General features: G+C 35.9%; 1 protein-coding gene across 1 annotated transcript in view; it reads left to right on the top strand.

Annotated features, from left to right (window-relative positions):
- The window catches only part of VPS13B (vacuolar protein sorting 13 homolog B), a 430,474-nt gene that overhangs the window by 212,361 nt on the left and 196,385 nt on the right, over positions 1-21,728 (top strand). Inside the window, 2 exon segments of the mRNA XM_084211579.1 lie at positions 4,553-4,680; positions 13,177-13,411. Coding sequence (XP_084067705.1) covers positions 4,553-4,680; positions 13,177-13,411 — 363 coding nt within the window.

Here is a 21,728-nt window from a genome sequence, read left to right as displayed (position 1 = left end):
GGAAAGACATATCTAACTCATGAAACTGACTACCTGTTAAAGAAATCCCAATGAGTGCTCTGACTCCATGCTTCCAATTTTAGTAGAGGAAAAATCTCCCTAGAAACAGAGCAATGTGGTAAGAGAACATTTTCCTCTGGTTGCTTTTTTCTTTCAGTGTGTTTTGCTGCCATAGCTCTTGGTAACTGTGGTCAGTCTGTAACCTCATTTTCCTCAGCTTAGCTCCCTTCTGGTGTGTGAGAGGCTGTATGACAGGTGATGTGATGGTGGAAGGAAAGCTTTCCCAGCCTGGTGAGGTCATGGCACAGACACATTTTGAGTAGGGCCATGAGATGTGACAGAGTGTGTGTTCTCGAGGTCGGGATTGAAGGCACTTGAGGCAGTAGTTCGTGCTTGGACTCAGGTGTTTATTCTTTCTTATCAGTGAAACAGCCTCACAACCATGAGTTCTACAGCTTTTCATTAGCAAGGCACAAAATGGCTAACTATCTCTTGTGACAAGGCCTTTTAACACTAAACTATCCAATTAAGAAAGGACACCTAGATTATTTTCCCTTTTAACCCAATAGCTGATCCCTCGAAGCCTGCAATGCAGCCTTTTCTCTCCAATTACAAAACATCACCCAAACCCATGAAGAAGAAGGAAGAAGAAGGTAAAGAACAACAACCTGCCTCCACCCTAAAACCTCCATTCATGTTTACTTCTATATTCTAAAACTCCAAACTCTAAGTTTTCCACCCTGTGATATTACACACTTCTAACCAAGTGCACACCCGTAATCCCAGTGCTGTCAATCAATTTTTAAAGTCCTCTCTACAGCCTCAAGTCAATTGCAGTGTTCTCTTGTGGGTCTGTGCCTTTTAGCACAGAAAGTTTAAAATTCTCAGCATCCAGGGTTCCAACAACAGAGGAGGGTCCTGCTGGCTTTGGAGCTGTCCTGAAGGAGAAGTGCTCTTAGCACTTTTGGGCACCAGTGAAAGTATAAATTTGCCTGCAGCAGGATAACCTTTTCCAGCCAGAAAGAAGCTTCTGCCTTGTTCATGCATGAGGAATCTGAGGCACACAGGAAAAATTAGTCCATCTTGTGCCAGAGAGATTGAGACCTGATAGGTCTGTGCCACACAGAAATCAGGAATAAGGTATTTCCCTTTAATTGCTAGCTGTAAGGAGAGAGGAAAGCAGGAGGCTATCAGTGCCTACAGATTATCAATATTCTTCAACCCAGTAGTGGAAGTCTCAGATGTATGGGGGTTTTTTGCATAGAATTATTTGAAGAAATGTCCATTTGTCCCAAATCACACCTCAGAAGTTCTCTTCTCCCTTTTCTGTTTCTTATGTCACTGAATATTAATAGCACAGAGTAGTGTTATTTTCACAAAAAATGTTTTTATTTTTAAAACTTATATATTTTCTGGATCGAAGTTCTACAAACACTCATTCCTAGTAGGCTAAAAAACACAAAGAAGGGAACATTTGTCTATATAAAAAAGACACCTTTAACTGGAATTTATACCTGTAAGTCTTGCTTAGTGGCATCTGCTACAAAGTGAGTACCTTAATGATTAATTTTGCAGAACTTGGAACTCCCTCTGTACTTTAACCAGAAATTGTTAAATGAGTTACAAAAAATGCTCCTTCAGTGAGTCCTTTTTTTTTAAAAAAAAGTCTGCTAATTACCAATGTGTTCTGAAATTGGTAAGTGTGGTGGCTTATGATTGATTTGGTGTATATGTGTTCAAAAGCACCAATTAAACAGTAAGGGACTAGAAGATAAGAGTAAGAGCATTTTATGTTCCTGAGCACTGGTTTTTTGGTTTTTTTTTAAATTCAACTGGTATGACCTGAAGCAGTCCCCACTTTGTTGGGGTATTTTTTGTCCCCTCATCAATTTGGAAGTGTTTCATACAAACTGTATTTTCTATCTAGCTATTGCTGACACATGGGTTGAACACAAGACTGATTACATTGTCAGGAAATGTTTCAAGGTTTTCAGCTCAGTTGTAGCTAAGTGGCATAATTATTTTAGTAAATTACCTTCGTACTGAGACAGATGAAGCTGACCCAGTCTCCATGTCTGCTGTAGAAGACTGGCCAAACACATGGTAGCCACACCTGACAGTGTCTTAGCAAATATCATCTCCTGATCTACTTGCCTGACAGGGAATTAAGACACTTCTTCCTCAGCTTTCAGGCAAAATTCTGGGATTTACAGTACAGGAAAAAAACCAAACATACTGCTTTCTTCTTTTCTCTTCAGGAGTTATTTCTTTGCTTGTTTCTTCTTTCTACTCCTATGTACTTTTTATTCCTGTTCTGTTTTCCACGGTTTATGGTTGAATGGTTCCTTATCTGTCTGTTGGGTTTTGAGACTTTCTTTTTTTTTTTTTTTTTTTTTATCTCTTGGTTGAATTTGAGGGATTATAGCAAAACTGGTTTTTATCATGGATATTCCTGGAATTTTGCAGATTTTTAATTACACATAAATGAAGAAAAACAAGAGGTACTTCAGTCAGCTAATCTTATTTTTAATTCACAGATTGTTGTTGCTGGCTGCTCCACTAATTGAGAGAAAATTAGCACTGTTTGTTTTCCTGCAAAAAAAACAGGGGAGATTGGAATGAAATCTAACTTTAAATCCCACTCATGAGAGATGTGCTTGTGAAGTGATGTAGGATGTTGACAGTCCCTGCTGAATGCATTGTAGAATATGTAGGTTTACATTGTATTTATCTACTCATCCTGATCTGAAGCATCGTGCCTGTGAAATTCCTGGAGTCTCACAGTGATTTATGTGCCCTTCTCACCCTTACCCACACTTGTGTTCCAGAGTCCAATGGCTCCTGTTTTAATATTTCTTGGTACTCAAGCTGTTCCTGATTCTTACCTTGTAGTGTATGTGTAGTGTAGGGCCTGACTACGCAGAAGATGGTGTGAATTGAGGTGGGGTAGTAAGTTAAAGGAGAACAGCTCTTCCTTGACTAATCTCTTTGTTTTAACTTAATTCATTTGTAGTGGGGATGGAGGACATCTTCATGGCATGAAGCTGTCCGTGTGAGATGTTATAAAACAGCTATTGCATGCTGCTTCTCCAGATGGACAATTGACATGTTTGTCTCTCCAGAACAGCTGAGAACAAGCAATCCTGAAATGTCATGCTTTTTACACTCTCACCATCCAGTTTTCATTCCATATCCTTCTAACATATCCATAATTGGAGCCAGGAATCTCTGAGAGGACTAATTATCCTGCAGTCATAAAAATCCTCTTTCACTCTTTTGATCACCTCTCTTTCTGAATCTTTGGATTCTCCATCAGTTCAATGAAGTGAACATTTCTCTTTAAGATGATTAAAAATACTATTTGTTGAGGGGTTTTTTTCTGATAATGTTGGTGAACTCTAGCTTTGATGGGGAAAATGTCACAGATAAAATCATCCAGTGACATTACCATTGCATTCTCTTGGCAAAAGGTCACCACTTAGATGTTTCAGTTTTCAATCTTCCCATGTTTCATTGCATTACTGAAGAACCAGTGATGCATACCAAGGACCTGGTATTTTTGCTTTCCTTAGATCAATTGATAGCATAATTTTGTCTTAAGAATTTCTCTGTAATTTTCATGCCACAGATTTCTGCTAGCTGTAAAATTGGTAGACATAAATTGTCACACACTGATTTCAGTTTAGTTTAAATTTAAGTCATGGAGTCTTTGTAATTTATTCCTGCAGTTTTGTCAGCTCAACAACATGTAGGCCAACACTAGAAATGTCAAATAAGCTGACAGTAGTTCTATGGGTATCCCAATACACAATGAGTAGGATATTCTGTAAAACATATCAGAAGGAACTATGCACCACTCACAGTCCTGTTTTGAAGTTCTAATGTGCTTGTATTTAATTTAACATTTCTAAAATATTTTCATGGTCATGTTTTTAAATAGCTAACAGTTTAAGGCAATGTCTCTTTTTTTAGAAAACATTGAATTTTGCTGAAATATTTCATACTTTATTGCTTTAAAATTTGAGAAAGTAAGAAAATAGTTTAATTTCTATTCATTTTTTAATGCATTCTCGATTTTTAAAGGGATTTTTTCCAAAGAAAATGAATTAAATGCTGATATTTAATGTGGTCTGTCATTTCTTACAATTTTAGAAAGGTGATACCTTTAGATGACACTGGCAGCAATGTATGTGAAAACCTCTTGAATTTCAATTGCATCATCAAATAGGTTATCACACTTTGAAAACTGTCTTAATTTGTTTAAGTCAAACATTCTTCATAATATTTTCTTAGCAGTTCATGTTGAAGAAGTTGGAACATTTAATTCTATTGTGTTGTATTTCTCACAAGGCTTAACTGGTGCAGTTGTATTGACAAGTTTAAAACTAATACAGACACATTATTATTATTATGTGCTTAGTGAGATATACACACTGTATCTCAAAGAGAAAGACTTTCAGAATGTCCAGTAATCGTTTTTCTTTGCTATCAGTAAGTATATTATTTACTTAGATATTCTTTTTGTAACTGACTTTTTTTTTGTTTGCCTTAGAATCTCGTCCTTTGTCACTCCCTGTGAAAACTGTGCTGAACTCATCTGAAAACTGCAGAAGTCCTGAGGAAAGAATGAAAGAATTTATTGGAATAGTGTGGAATGCAGTTAAGTGCCTTACACTTCAGGTAAGATGAAAAGGAAGTGAAAAAACCCCTATGTGTTTCCAGACTTTATGATACTTTTTATGCATCCTAGTGCTTTTTATTAGAGGGGTTTTAAAGGAGCTCCCAAGTTTTATTGTCTTATTTCAGTAGTTTCAAAGTCTGAGAGAATGAAAAATAAAGTAAGATTTTGGTTAAATTAAGCAAGGAATGCTTTGGTTTTAAAATATTAGGTTTTGAAATACTGTTTTGTATTTAAAGGGAAAGATCCTTCAAAAATTATATTAATAAAAATTGCTTGTCACACTTTTCTGCATCATAAACATTGCAATTAGATTTGCAGAATGCTTTCTTTTCTAAAACTATTTCAGAAAAGTGTGTATGATAAATATTTTCCTGAGGTGTATGATACAATTGCTGTTGTTACACAGTGAAGGCTCAGCAGCTTACTTGCCTCCTTTTTCATGAAAGACAAGGAGATGGCAGCTGGGATTAAAGCATTTTGGATTATACTGCTCTAGATTGTAGCTGCTGATCAGTAAAAGCAGAGTTTTTGTGTAAAATTATAGATGCCATATTAGGAGTCCAGTGTTAAGATTGCAGGAACAAATATTAGATGACTTAGAAGGGCTAGAGTTACGACTGTATTGTTCCCAATACTTATCAAGTGCTTATTGAGAAAATGTTCTAATTTAGAATTATTATGACCTATGCCTCTTGAACCATACATTCATTCTATGAGATAAGTATTTTATGGTACATCAGGATATAGTAGCTAATCTTTTTTTTTTTATTTAAAAAGTCACAAAAAACTGCGAAAGAAAAGTCTCAATTACAACTCTTGGCAAGTTTTTTTTTGTGGTTATTATAGAAAGTAATTGTTAAATGCTTGTTCCTTCCTCCTATCAAGCAATACATTTGATAATATGCAGGTTCATCCCAGAATGTGTGTCTGTGTCGCTCCTCTTTCATGTAAAAAGTACTTAAAATTCACAGTTTTAGAAAGCTTAAAAGTTCAGGTTTTCCCTGAGCAAAAACTTAAGAGTTGTCACCTGATTGCAGAACATAGTGAAGTTGAGGAGATGTTTTCATTAAATCTGTTTTGTTTTCAGCCTTCTCTTTAATCATTATTTCAAGAGTATTTTGCTTGTTTTCCTTTCTTTCTTAATGTTCTTACCACTGTAGATTAAAATGTCTAGATAAGGGAGAGAATTTGTAATCTATTTAAAGGAAGCAGGGTATTTTTGTTATGTGTCTGGCTGGTACTTAGCACAGTGAGACTCCCTATATTTATAAATGCAGCTTACAGTTTGAGGCATAATAAAAGTGATAATATAATAATGGTAATGAGGCAGAGCTGGGGGTCCTTTATAAAGGGGGAGAGCTGAATCAGGACTGCAATAGTCTGCTCCTACATTTTTCATGGTACGTGTTTTTGTGAGCAACCAGCAAATTGAATTTGTTTTGAGGAATGAGTAAAGCACCAACCATGAAGTTTGTGTGTTACTAGACAGGAAAAAAAAGTAGTGTTTCTTTCTGTGGAGATGAAGACTGATGACAGCGATAGGCAGGGTTGTCTCAAAGAGCAATTCCTAAATACCTTGCTGCTTGCCCTAACATACAGATTAGGGCTCATACTGGTGAGGATTTTTTTGTATTGGGTACTTTTTCTGGTGCTTGAGGTTTTAGATTTATTTGCTTTTTCCAGGTTTTTGGGGTTTTTTTTTTTGGTAGAGTACTCATGGTTTCTGTTTTCATCATTGCAACTATGAAATGGTATTTTTTGGTTTTATCTATCTTCAAATTAAACACCCTTTGAGTTCAGTACGGTACTATACAGTAGCTTACACACTTTGTTTCATTCCTATCCCTTAACTGTTGGTAAGGTATTTGCCAGTACCTTCCCAGAAGCTTATTGCATGTTATCAGAGAAACATTTCAACAAACTCCAAGGAGGCACTGCAGGGAAGTTCAAGAATGTGCTTCCACACAAATGTGCAATAGTTATTTCTTGTGAAATATGAAGGATTTATAGATACGTTTGCTCTTCTTTTTATTACTATTAGTAATCCCTATGTCTAATTTATTATGGTTTTCAACACAAAGGCCATATATATATATATAGCTTGTTTCTTTCAATACCTGCCCAAATGGGAAATTTGTGCAAGGCAATGTATGGAGGGTAAGAAAATGAGTATCACGACTCTGTATTGCAATTCAAGTATATTATATTTATTTTATTATAAATAATGTGCATTTTATTAAACATATATAACTATATTTAAATGATAAGTTTTTACAGATTTTCTGTATTATTATTTGGCATGAAGAAGGGAAATTTCTAGAATAATTTGTCTAGTTAAATACTGGAGCATTTAGACTCTGTGGCTTTTTTTCTAAAGCTAATTTTCGTGTTCCTGGATCTTTTAGTTACATGATTTTAGAACAGAAAAGTCTGTAGTTGTCATCAGATAAAACTGAACTTCATAACTTAAAATCATCAAAGGATTATTCTTTTAGTGGAAGTTAGAGTAAGTAAATGTGTTTGGAACTGAAGTAACTGGAAAGTTTATTTTGGATCCAAAGCTGGTACTTGCTTAGCCCTAGCCCTGGCTTGCTTCTGATAGAATATTGCATGAAGGTTTTATGCATTGGAGTTGTGGTATTTAAGTGAAAAGACTTGCATATTTAATTATAAAAAGTTGGTTTATTATTTAGTTGTTGTAGGATTTTATATGCAGCCTTGAAGTCTTTTTGGCAGTTACACTGTGTAGGAGGGTAATACTCATTTTTCACATGTTCTTCATACTAATAGTTGCTAAAATTGTGAAGCAGTATAAACACAATTATTTTTAATTGGCTTTTAATGCTGAATTCCATTGAGAACAATGAAAGATCTGTATTAAAAATAAATTAATTAATGAGTAATGTTGCAACAAGTGCCAACTGCTTAAGAATGTAATTGGTACATTTACAATTTAGGTATGTCACATGTCTTTAAATATCCCTGAATTTATTTGAAAAAAAATTAATCCTTTTCCTGAAACTACTGAAAATTTTATTTTCTTTAATGCATATAACTTGTAAAAATTTTTGACAAAGTGAAACATTGAAAGGCAAGAAAGGGGAGGACAGATTTGATATGAGTTCTTATTCTTTGAACTGTGTTATCCAGGGATCAGGAAGAGAATCTGTGACTTGTAATTTAACAGTTACAGCTCTCAGCAGTTTTTTGGCAATTATGAGATAGGATTATTTCTTAAGTTGTTACTTACCACAAGCCAACAAAAATTTGTGTTTTTGGTAACTAAATAAAACCTTTTAAAAGGTTTGAAGCTTTCTTGGGAAAGAACAGGAATGCTGTGAGGCAGAATGGCACTGTGTTTTAAGTGGTCAAAGAAAATGTATCTGATCCTTATTATGGTCATTTTTATGTACAGGTAGCCTGCTCTCTTAGTTCCTTTACTTACGTGTTCTGCTTTCCATCTATAACATTTTGACTTTTGTCTACCTTCAAAACAAGAATTTCTGTTCTGCTTTTTAAAACTGTAACAAACACTGCATGTCAGGCTCAGCAGCAGATGGTCTAAATGGTAGAACAAATTTGGGTGTTGGAGCCTGGGCTACAGTCTTACAGTATGGAGTGCACCAGAGCCCTCACACAAGGTGTGTAATCAGGGGTGCTTTGCAGCCTGGGGAACCTTTGCAAGATGATATTCTGTGCCCAGAAAAACACATTGCCTTGCTGCTGAGAGCCTGTGAGGGGTGATGGCTAATTCAGAGAAAGGCAACTTCCCTGGAGAGACATGCTCGTGCAAATGTCTCTTTGTAGAAAATCTTCAGTGTCTCTCGTTGATTTATGTGGCTGTAAGATGTGGGTTATGAAAGGGAATCTTACATTGTCACTATCATGAAAGACTGTAAAGACTTGAACAATTTGTCCCTCTTCATAGCACTTTTGGGCAGTCACTTGCTTTATTTTCTTCCCTTCAACCCACCCTCCTCAGTTAGGAAGACCTAATTTTTCAGCAGTATGTATTTCACTCTTCTCTCTAGTGAACAACATTCCTTTTTATAAAAGAAGAATTAAAAATACTCCAGTAACTTAATACTTTCCTTTTTATGCAAGAGTCATTGGACATTTGGAGGCTTACATGTTTGTAAAAGTGTAGAGCGTAGAGTTATGCTTTACTTAACGTTTTAGAAGTATAAGGGAAAATACTGCTTGCTTCATTGGTTTATCATTAGTGTACATTATTTAGCATGTATAGGCCTTGACATAATAGAAATGAAAATAGGGGGTGATCCTGTTTCAAGAATGTAATAATTCGTTCTCTTTAACACATGAATGTGTTCAGTATTGGCAAACGAACATGTTGCTACCAAAACTGAAATCAGATCCTTGAAACAGAAAGGATGTTGCCATGGAAAAATGAAGTAACACTCAGTGCAGCTGCGAAGCATTAATGAATAGGATATTTTTTTAAAAGATCATTTGTGTTTGGTGTGGCTTGGAGGGTCCCAACCAGATGGTTTCCATGAACAGGATCTGACCCCCAGCTTGAGGACTTCTTACTGGCAGATTACTTCATTTTCTTTCCCTTGGATTGTCAGATCCTTACATTAATGCAAGATTTACTGCTGCAGATTTATATTCAGTTACATAAATCAGTCACATCTTACATTAAATTCACAATTTTAGGCACACAGTTTAACAGTTATTTAAAAAGTGTAAAAAGATTTATATGATAGCTTTAATATATGCTATTGATGTAGTTTAATTTTAAGAATTTGGATTACATATATTTTGAAACACTTTCCGATTGGTGAAGCAATCTGTAGCACATATTCTCACTTTTGTCCAGCATATAATTCCATCATTTTAGGTGCACTCTTCCATTCCATCACTGGAACTTGTGAGTAGGCAAATGTCCAGATTCTGTGAGTTAAATGTACACAAATTCCATTGAAGTTGATAGTTGTGAATCTGCCTCTGAGAAGTTCAACAGGTGCAACTCAGTTTTGTACTTATTGGGCCCTTGTGCATTCAAGTTGGTAATTTCTCGTGTGATTATAATCATTGCATAATTTCCTCTAAAATGTGGATTTTAACCATACATTCATTGTGTTGGCCTTTGAAATCCTGCAGTAATGTTTTTCAAAACTTGTTAATCATATAAAACTTTAAATGAAACACAGGTAAGCCAGCCATATCTGTAAGCAATTCTATAGTATTACATGTTGTCAATTATTAGCGAATCCAGATTTAGGATCCCGCTGACTGCACCAGTTTGTCATGAATGAGTGATTTAGAGTAACCTAAACAATCATCATCAAAGGCATTAGCAAAAGAGACTTTAATATGAATTCATAAAGGTGTAACTTGGTGAAGATCAATAGCAAGGTTCACTCTATCATTTACTAATGGTTGAAACATACAAGGGAATATAGAATTGGAATAAATCTGGCATTATTTACACGGAGGCCAAAGATGGAAAAGGGTAAGGGAACCCAAACGCTGAGTCATGAAATTCATACCGGACCTCCTTGCTTGCCAAATCTCTGATGTGGCTTAGGTGCAGCTGGATCTGATCTGGACAACAGTTTATATCTAAGAGAAGAAGTACAAAGAGTAAGGAAGTCCTTTCATTGAGTCATGAGATTCAGAGTAGATCCCCTTGCTTTCTGAACTCCTGATGGAGCTTAGTCTCAGATTTGACAACAGTCTGTCTAAAGGAATTACCTACGTGAATTTCAGTGATATTAATTTAATATGCTATCATCAGCTTATCGGATCTTTTGCAGTTAAGGGATCTCTCTCTGCCTTGGGTTACAGAAAGAATACTCAGTCTCAGATAAGGAATCCCAAACACTTGAAGGCATCCCAGCTCAAGGGGAGAGTCACTGGTGTGCAGACCAGTTGCACTTTACGGAAAGTTTGAATTGAACTCGTCCAGAGATCTGTTGTTAGTAGAGAGGCCTCTCTGCCTCTCAGAGCAGCCTTGAAAGATGTCCCAGCTCAAGGGGAGGTCACTGCTGTGCAGCCATCCTGCCTGGCAGGGAGAGCTCAAAGACAGTTCACTTAGGCTGTCATTGGCTCGTAGTCAAACTGCATGCAATGGGAAGGATGTGCAAGGGACTCCTTGTACTCACAGCTTTCTTTGTTCCTTGATAACTGAGTCTTGGAAAAAACACATTCAAGTGTTATTCACATGATCAGGCATGATGCTCACTGGGTCACTGTGCTCTTTGTGGAGTTTCCTGGAGTACTTGACCTGGCTACAGCTCGGACTTTTACCTCATTTGGAGCTTGTACTGAGCTACTGCAGGTCTGGTTAAGGGGGCTGAGTGTATCCATCACGCATATGGAGGCCGGATGATACCATTTAAAGCCCACCAAAATTCGTGGTCCAACTCCCATTCAATTGTTTGAAATGAGTAGCAAAGAGCTGCTTGTGTAAAAAAGGAATTTCCATCAGAAATTAAAAGGGGTGAAACTCTTGTGATTCTACTTCAGTATTCTTGATACAGCAAAGTAAAATAAACCAAATGTGATCGGAAGAACTTTTCTTCAGTACAAAGCTGTATTAAACTGTAAATGAAATGCAAAAACTCTACTGAATATTGAGATCTGTTCTTGAGACTGCTTTGTAAAACATGTCCTATAGATCCTGCTGCTGGCAATGTGATGAAGTATAATATCTCTTCAAGTTGGTGGAATTTTTGGATTATTATTTCCACATGGTTTGTATATCCAGGCAGCAGCATTTGATGTTAATTGTCATAGATGTGTGTGTATATATATATGTGTGTATGTGTGTGTGTATGAAGAATGGGTGATTTTTTATAAACTGTTTACTCAGCAAATGCACGGATAAAACAATAGTTATAGTGATCATAAGTTCTTTTGTCATCTATTATTCATTATCCCACAATGATTTGACCTACAACCTATTACTAATAGACCAGAAAACACTCTAATGTGTCACTGTAAAAATCTTTGCAAATTGACACAGAGACTAATTTACCATTAAAAAAAATTCCAAATCTGTTACATCTGTAACAATACACCCTAGCTTTTCATTCAGTATAAATAAAGTACACTCAGCAACCTTGGATCAATAAACTACTTATCAAAGATGTAATTAGCTTCATTTTACAACTCAAACAGTTCTAAATCCAGAAACAAACACAAACTTCATGAACTAATGTATTTATTTTTGCAAAATTCTACTTATATTTTTCTGCAGTGAATTCTTGTCAGTTTGTCTAAGCAAAAGAGTACAAAAATGCTGAAATAAAGATGAATATCTGTGTACTCACTAGGCTGGCAAAGTACTTACACTGCTGTGGAATTCCAACTCTATTACAAATCACTATTGTGGTCTTAAAGACCTAATACCCTTCAGCCCTTCAGAGGAGAGTATGAAGTACAAATTTTGGTTTTTTGCTTTTAAGCTGTGCTGACTTTAACAATGTCAAATTGAAAGAGTGGTACCTAAGTTTGCAGCAAACAAATGTTTTTGTCACAGCTACAAATAGTATCTCGTCCAGCAATTTGTATGCTAGGCTTTTCCAAGCAATGTGGAGCAAGGAACTGAATCAGAGCTTGTATTTGCTTAACAAAGCGTTCAAGTGTGCAGGCTGTTGGAGCCTTTTGATATCCAGGTGCCAGAATGACATTTGTAAGAGCCAAGGAAGACTAACAGTCCACAGCTTACATCACCTCTGAGTTAACAAGTTGTGATAAGTCGAGTTCTTGGTTTGGACTCACTCAGCCTCACTAGAAGCTCCTGAGAAGATGGCAACATGGCCAGGCATGTTCCAGGGCATTGAAAATAAAGAGCAAAAAATTCTTATTTTCTGTGAAACCACATGTGCTGCTTCTGATTTGCATTGAAAAGGGGATAAAAGCTATACAAACTATTACTATCTCTTTCTCTTTGTTTAATGTATACACCTCTCCATTTGTTTAAAAGTCAGTTTTTCTCTAAAGTTTGTGGTTTTCATATTTTTCTAATGATTACCTTTTTTGTGCATGCTCATTATGTGGCTTATTAAGCAAAGGCAGAGTTTTCCCTGAAACAGTTCTTTATAGAAAGTAACAGCATATAAAATGTTGGCTAGTTCTGGAGACTTAGCTATTGCTAACAAAGCTAATGAATGGTAAAAAGTGGAGGGCTTTCTCATTCAGAACGTTCTCTGTCTCAATTGCACCTGTAGAAAGGTGTTGAAATGTAGATATATGTATTTTCACTTTATATGGCAACACCTTTCTGATGAATTTACACAGCAAAAACATCCTTCTTCTTTCTTTCCTCCTATAATCATAATTTACGAGCATATATTATTTCCCAGTATTTTGTGTCATCTTTTCTCTTAATTCAACTAGAAGTTAAGACTGTTTTTGGTCAGCTGTGATGGATGAATAACTTCAGATTTTGTACCAATATGAATACTCCACAGTGAGGGGGGGAAATAATCTATTTCTGAGAATCTTTTTTTGCTTTGTTTTTTCAGCTTGAAGTGCAGTCTTGTTGTGTATTCCTTCCCAATGACAGCCTGCCTTCTCCAAGTACTATTGTGTCAGGTGACATTCCTGGCACTGTGCGAAACTGGTACCACGGGCAGGCCAATATGCCTGGCACACTTGTTGTCTGCTTGCCCCAGATAAAGATTATGAGTGCTGGACACAAACACATGGAACCATTGCAAGAAATCCCATTTGTTGTGCTGAGACCCATCCTGGAAGAAGGTAACATGATAAACTCAAAAACCTTACTCTTTAGTTTCCAACTGTCATGAAAATTGTCTTCATTTTATTTTGAAAACTTCTGATTTTGTACTGCTTTGTTTGCAGAATGTTGTTATATATTATTGATGTCTAGAAAGACTACTTACAAGGTTGGTCTCATGGAAATCAACATGGAAGCCATCATCAAAGAGCTAGTTCTGTGATGTTTTGTATAATTGAAACGAAAGTAATTTTTTACCCTCATTGGTTTTGTTATTCAAGTTATTTTGTAGCCAGTGATCTTGACATAACAGGAAGTGACAGTAAATTGGAAATTCCGAGACGGAATGGAGACAGGTTAGGAAAAACTTTTCATCCCACTTAGGTCTTGGATGTAACATTCAGACTGGACGTTAGTTAAACATTCTTCACTGAGAGGGTATTTGGTCACTGGAACAGGCTGCACTAAGCCTGTCAGAGTACTGGATGCAACTGTACAATGCTTTTAATCTTAGGTAGTCCTGCAAGGAGCAGGGAGTTGCGCTCAGTGATCTTTATGGGTCCCTCCCAACTTGAGATGTTCTGTGATTCAATGTAAAATGAAAAAAGAAATTCGTAAGTATAGCAAACTTTCAAAAGAAAAGAATGAAGCTTTAATGACCATCCTGACAGGCAACAGTTCTGTGTTCTGTGTTGTGACTTAGGAATTGCAGCAAGGATTTTGTAGAGATTTGAGGAAAAAATTTGTAAAGGTTGAGGAAAAGTACAGTAGTTCCTATTTGAAAAGCTAATGTTTGAATAGGGCTTTGAGTTTTAGACCAGCCTGAGGGAAGAATCAGCTTTAACATTCTGCAGCTGATCAAGAAATGAACAGAGGAGATAAGCTGAAAAGGACCTAGCAAGTGAAAACAAGTTGCTTACATTGGATATTTTTTATTGTGTTTTGTTTTTTTTAACAGAGCCCTTAGAATTAATCAGAATAAATGGTAAATGGACTTGCAGCAATGTTCTGAATAAATCCTGATGTAAAAATCTTGTTCCATATATATGTGTGTGTGTGTGTGTGTGTGTGTGTGTGTGTATGAAAAATTGTATACTGGAGATAGGTAAGGCAAATATTCTGAGCTGTCTTGAGCCTTGGCTTCCAGGTTTATTTGAATGACTTCTGTGAGAGCTAGTCTCACAACCAAGTTTTGGATTCCATGGAAATGCTGGTATTTGTGGTTTAACCCCAGCCAGCAGTTCTGGCTGAACAGAGCCACTCACTCCTCCACCCTGATGTATGGAGAAGAGAATCAGGAGGTCAAAAGTGAGAAAGCTTAGGGGTTGAGATAAAGGCAGCTTAAAAGATAAAGTTACAGGTGCAAGCAAAGCAAAATACCAGATTGATTTGCTACTTCCTGTCAGCAGACAGGTGTTCCAGCCTTTCTTTTTGGTTGGTTTCTTTGGCTTTTTGGGATCAGCTGACCAGGCTGTCTCCCTTACCAGCTCCTCCTGTGCCCCTAGTTTACTTGCTAGTTGAGCAGTGTGAGAAGCAGGAAACACATTAAGCACTGTTCAGCAATAACTAGAACATACCCATATTATCCACAGTTTTCAGCACAAATTCAGAACAGCACCATACCAACTACTATAAAGAAAATTAGGTCTATCCCAGAAGAAACCAGGGCATTGGTGTACAATTAGTTTATTGTTGTATTCCCAAACTATATTATTTAGAAAGAATTCTTGCTATTTTGTGTATTGATTCTAAGATGGAGAGAGGGAGATGCAGAAATTGTTCCATTGCTTTTGTTGACAGCATTTTCTGAGAAAATTCTGTTTTCTCTCTTGCTGCTGAAATATAAACAATTTAAATGGTATGAAAATTTAAGTGGAAATCACATTCAAGAGCTAGTCCTGCTCCTGCCGTCTGAAATTTGTTTGGATTTATAACGTTGTGTTTCTTCTCCCTTTGATCTGCCACTTATATTGAACTCTTCTCCTTTCTGTATTTTACCTTAATTTATGGCAATGGAAATAAAATTGTAGTTTTTAGTGTTGAAAATCATATTAGAGATGCTGCCAAATGAAAAGGAAAAAAAGTTTGAAAGAAAGAGAGAAAGGTATATGTGGTTTTCCTAATAACTTTCAGTAGGAATGATCTTATTTGCTAATCATAGTGTCAAATAGAAGATGCTGTTAATGGGAGCCTTTGTTTGTTTTAAACTGATGATGTAATTTAAACCATTTATGAAAGTAGGGAGTCATTTGAGTTTTGTCAGACCCAGATTTGAAGGAAAGAGCCTAGTGAGAGAAAAGAATCCCCCTGGTTGGGATAAAGCCTATGGTAAGGAATTTATTTGTGTGTGGCTTCCTGCTCTGGGAATAATGCCAAACAGAAGTTCTCACAATCTTGATATTTTTGGTTCTCTAATGGAGCCATTGCCTTCTCCCATGCCAAGACTCTCTCTTAAAAGATTATTTCCAAGTTTTTTCACAGCTCAAAGTCACCTTCTTTGCTTCTTCCCCTGTAGAGGTAAATAATTTTTATGGACTTGTACTGTGAAATTCTCTTAATTTGCTTCTGTTGTTGAACAAGACTTCAAGGACAGTCAGACATGTTACCATCTCTCAGAAATTATATTTAGTCAACTGTGCTTTTCCTGATAGCCATTTTTGGATCATTCCTATTTTTATACAGAAGATACAAGTAAAAGGCTTTTTCCTCAAGGATGTGTTTTCACTTTTAAGAAAGCTGTGTGCTCACTAATACGTTTTTCTTATTACATGAAAGAATAAAAGAGGACAAAAAGGGAACATACTCCTACTGTCATTTGGGAATATTTCAGCCTACTCAGATACTTACTGACCTCAAGATGTCAACATACTGTAAAAATAGCTTATACACTATCCCACAATCAGGTCTTTCCATGTGTTTACAGAATTTTGCTGCATCTCTGAGGTAATTTTAGTTTGCAGGAATGCTTTTCATAGTACTTTCATTCAGAAACATAATGTAGCTCAGTCATACTAAATAACTAAGTAATCCATAAATGGATTTATTGATGTAAAGAACGAAATATTCCTTTGAACTTCTGTTGAATAACACATATAATTAAGTATTGAATTGCATTAAGTATTATCTTAAGAGTACAAATTAATCAGACAGAGACCTGTGAGGTAGTATTTTCTGAAGATGTTGAAGTAGAATCACAGAATCATAGAGCCAGGTTGGGAATGACCTTGAGTGACCAGCTGGTCCAAACTTGCATGGCAGAGGGACCCAAGATGACATTTTTCAACACCCTGCTCGTTTGCTCCTGAAAGGCTGCACATCTCTAAGGAGGCTGTTCCAGTTAATGATTGTTCTTACTGTAAAAACTTCCTCATACCAATATTAAATCTCTCCCAGTGCAACTTGTACCTGTTGCTCCTTGTCTTCTCTGTTTTGACATCTTCTGAAGAGGAGGACCTCTGTCCTAGTTGTAGCTGCCCTTTATGTAAAACAGTTATGAAGAAGAAGCTAAATTGTTTGAAACTCAGTTTGAGCAAAATGAAAATGTTTAGAGAAGTGCTTAGAGTGAGTTGTGACTTTCTGTGCACATCTAACTTCAGATATTTGACAATTCATCTGTATAATCTCCAAGTTCCAACCTGTAGTGATAGACTAAAATGTGGTAAATATAGCTGGACAACATATGTTGCTATGGTCAGAACTTCTGGACTGCTAAGTGGTCTTCCAAAAATCTAAACTCTTTTAACACAAAGACAAGTTGAAGACATGAAGGGAACTTTTTCATAGGTAAAGCGCTGTTTTAGAGTAACAATGAAAATTTTTAGTATTGATGAAATCCTCTTGTTTTTAGAAGTTTACATTTTCAGTTATTTTGGTTATTGATTTTTAAATAATAATTATTATTAATATAATCATGCTCCTCTTCAGAAAGATAGTAGTAAGTCTTTCATAGTAATAAATTTTTTGAATTCATCTTTTTAAAAATGTTTACTTATGTCAAATACAGTAAGATAGAGATCTTTGGGTGAGACACAGTAAAATACTTTTAGAAAGTAGTGTTCAAAATATCTTAAAATTGTTGTTGGTATTGCTGCTAATCATATTCACATTTTCAGGTGATAGCCATATACTGGCAGTCATGTGAATCACTATTCCAAATATTTAAATTTGAAAGATGGCTTTTGCTTGTGAAGTAAGACAGATTATATATCTTCACAGAATTTTGTAACATATGTTGAAACTCAATAATCTGTCAATAAGTGGCTTGCAGGGAAATAGATAATTAGTGCCATATAGATTTCAACCTGAAAAGAACAGTTAAATGTTTAAAGTAGAACAGCAGTATGTTGGCCTTCGTACAAGATATAACTTGCATAAGATTTTTAAAAATGTTTACCTTTAAATTTACAGAAATTATTTTTTCTGTTAATATATTTAAGATAAATATTTAACATTAACATAGTGTGCTGTTTCATAGGAGGGTCTGTGTGTGACCTTAAAGATCATCCATTTCCAACCCCCCGCCAAGGGCAGGGACACTTTTCACTAGACTGGGTTGATCAGAGCCCATTCTAACCTGGCTGTGAGCACTTTCAAGGATTGGGCATCCACAACTTCTCTTTGCAGCCTGTTCCAGTGTCTTGCTACTCTTGTAGTGAATAATTTCTTCTTTATATCTAATCTAAATCTACCCTATTTTGGTTTATTTGAGCTTGTAGTTGATGTCACCATCTGTAATAGTAATTACTGTGTTTAATTTACCTGTTATGAGAATGGCTTGTAGAATTAGTTCTCACGTTGGAGAAGCTGGAGTTATGCAGACATAGAACTGCTTTCCTGTTGCATGACTGGGAGGAAGTACAAGCGACCTAACATGTAGTGACTGCAATATCTTTTTTAAAAACATTGCATGTCCCATGAGAATGAGGGCTTTAGAAATCCATGTAAAGACCCTGCAGTGTGGGTTCAGAAAGGGAAATGAAGACACAGTAGTCAGGTTGCTTTTTAAGGATTGCAGGGGATACTACTGGTATCCCAGAGTACATGATGATAAAGCTTTCATGATCTCTCTCCTACCATTACTGATTTTAAACAAACAAAATTTCTCTTTTGTAGAACTGTCAGCGTTGTATACACAACATCATGTACAAATACCACAATTGCAATCTGTTTTCTAAAATAAAGATAAGTACTTCATAAAAATGAGAGCAAACACAACATTTATTAGTAGTTAAGCACATTTATCAATATTGTATGTCATGCATATGAGAGGTCTTGTTATGAGCATTAGTTATTAACTCTAGCAAAGAAGCAAAGTGCATCAATAAGTACCAGAGAAAGAGCTTCCACATATTATTTTTTTTTTATTTATACATTGGAAAAATAATTCAAAAATTCTGTAGGAATTTAGTCTTTCTAAACTATTGCAAGTATCTGATAAACACCAGTTTTTTGAAAATTGTCTGATGGTTAGGTCGGTCAACTGCCAAATACCTGAAAGTGGTATTTATAAATTTAAGAAGTTAAGCAGTTGAAATATTTTAATTAATAAATTTTTAAATACAAATTAGTGACGGTGCTCTACAAAATTAAAAATAAGGATTTATGATAGTAGTAAATCAAGAATTAATCAGAATCTTCAAACATTGTAGGGGTCTTTCATGTGTTTATTTTATAATCTTGCCATAATAAATGTTGAGTGTACTGTAGTTCCACTGAAGGCAATTCCAGTTTTCCCAATTTACTTGAAATATTTCAGAATTTCATCAGTGAGATGACAAAATAATAGTGTACGTAGATGGGAAGATTTGATGTAGAGAAAATTCTGATAAATGTGGCACTGATTTTCCTTTCTACCAAGAAGACATTCTTTAAATTATGGAAAATCCTATAAGCCATTTTGCTTTTGATATTTAGATGCTTCGAATTATATTTTAATAGTTTCATAAAACAAATTTGCAAATTAATGAAGGTACTTTTTTTAAAAAAAACAAATAAGATATAGTTACAACAAAATAAGGATTTATCAGGTGCACAGTACCAATAAAATGTACCAACAGGCATACAGTGTATTATATGGAGCTGAAGAAGAGGTAACTGATGACATTGGGGGAATTTCATAGCTGTAAATTCACTGTGTCTTTACTACAGTATTTTTTCAATGTACTGCAGTTTCTGTAAATTGATAAAAATTTATCATTGTTTTCCTTTTAAGGTAGATATTGTGTGCAGTCTAGTAGAGCTACCACTGATTTTTTTCTGTAGATATTCTTTCTTTCTAATCCGTGAAATATAAACTATGTTAATTTACTGTGCTGGTCACAGAGAAAAACAAAGTTCATATGTAATAATTAGAAACATGTCACTGGACTTGACTTTGCATTTGAATTTTTTCCATCTATTACAATTATTTTTTGTATGTCTTGGATGACTGAACTTGGAAAAAAGCAGGAATTAATTGCTTCAAAACTTTTAATCTGCAAACCTTTTGAAAATATTTTCAAGTTACTTTGAACTGAATTCTTCAGTATGTAATAGCTTCAAAATAAACTATTGAAGTTTTCAGTTTGTTTTTAGGATGAGACACAGAGTTTTCTGATACATACTTTTAAACAAGTTAAATGTATTGCTGAAGCCACCTGTAGAAGAAAACATAGAAGCCTTACTAAAATAATATGGTCAAGAGGTGTTGGAATAGAGCTTCCTTTTAATTTCAAAACCCTCCCAATTTCTTTAAATGGTCACATTTAACAGTTGGTGCTATTTCTAACTGTAGTGATTTCTCAGCAGGACATTATTGACTGTAGATCACACCAGGCAGCAAACACACTCTTCATATATTGTTTAAAAGCACTGGTTTGATTTTTTTATTGTCCCATGAGACCCCAAGGTACGTGACCCAGTGTACCTTTGTCTACCATTTTCTCCTCTGACTCTCAAGACTGGCTCCCATGCTTCTGGGGTATTAGATTAATTTGGACTCTTTATCCATGACTTAGGGCAAAATTTTGAAAAATAAAACCTCATACCAAATAACTTTATGAATTTTCTTGTGGGAAGGAGCACTTTTCTCCTTCTCTGTTCTCCCTGCAAAGATGAAGACTGTTTCAGGCATGGCTGAGGTTTGTGGATGCTCAGCAGCCTGCTGTGTCTGGATCTGGCACTTCAACCAGCTGCTTTTACATTACTTCGTATTGGGACAGGCAGTTTCTTTTGGTGGATTGAAAATTCACATGCTGGGCACAGACTGTGTTGTTCAAGTTGTGACAAAAAGGCCCAATTTCCTCAGTAGGAAATCTTACAAATGAGAAGATTTTCTTTAAAGAAAACAAAATGAAACAACATGAAACAAAATGAAACAAAAGAAACCCCAAAGCCCCTCTGAAATATTTTTATGTTCTTACACCTCTGAAGAGCAAAATCTTGTATGTGTTTCAAGTAAAATTAGAATTATCCACATATCTTTGATTGCCTTATTTTCCTCATTTCTTTTGAGCATTCTTTGTATTTTGGTTCAGTGTTTCTCCCAGAGCCTAATTTTTTTCCTCTGGGACCTGGCTGTCATATGTGAGATTGTATTTGATTTACATGGCAAGGTTTTGGTAGTGGGGTGGACTGCAGGGCTGACATCTGTGAGAACATTCCAGAAGCTTTCCTCCTATCCAAAAAAGCCAGTTCCAACTGGCTCCAAATGGACTTTCCCAAGTTGAATCTGTTCTGCCCATGAACTGTAACAGGTGAATTATTTCTCCCTGTCTCCTCTCCTGGTCCAGCTGAGTAAGGGGAGTGAGAGCAGCTGCAGTGGGTTCCTGACACTCAGCCAGGGTCAGCCCACCACAGGGATTCTGTTTCAAGTCCTGTAATCTGTGTGCTCAATTCCTCAACTCTAGCTGGTAGAACTGTTGAAAATTTTCCTTCACCAAAAGGACTTCCTGTTGGCCCTTTAAAGAACTACCTGAATAGTTCTGTGATCCTGCTTTGGAAACTTTTATGTTTCATCTATTGACAACCTAAAGAAAACTGATTTTACAGAAGCTGTAGGCATTTTGTTGTTCAGCTGTGTACTGCCAATTCCCTCAGGGATTATTCCTGATAATGATTCCTGGTAGGATGCCAGAAACTTCTCTGGGTGGGCTTCCTCTTAAATACAGGAAATGAAGTGCTAAGTATATGTCCATAATAATAATTTTTTTAGAAAATCTGTCATCTAGGAAGTTGAAGTGAGACAGTGGAAAGAGCTGCCCTGTGGGCATTGGAATAGGCTTCACTCTGCAGCACCACTGTATTGAGATGCAACCTGTAGACTTTTAAAGGAAATAATTCAGTTTTTTAGTATTACAA

Source organism: Fringilla coelebs (genome assembly GCF_963513975.1).
Source record: "Fringilla coelebs genome assembly, chromosome: 1".
Taxonomy (NCBI): domain Eukaryota; kingdom Metazoa; phylum Chordata; class Aves; order Passeriformes; family Fringillidae; genus Fringilla; species Fringilla coelebs.
This window is presented reverse-complemented; position numbering and strand designations above follow the sequence as displayed.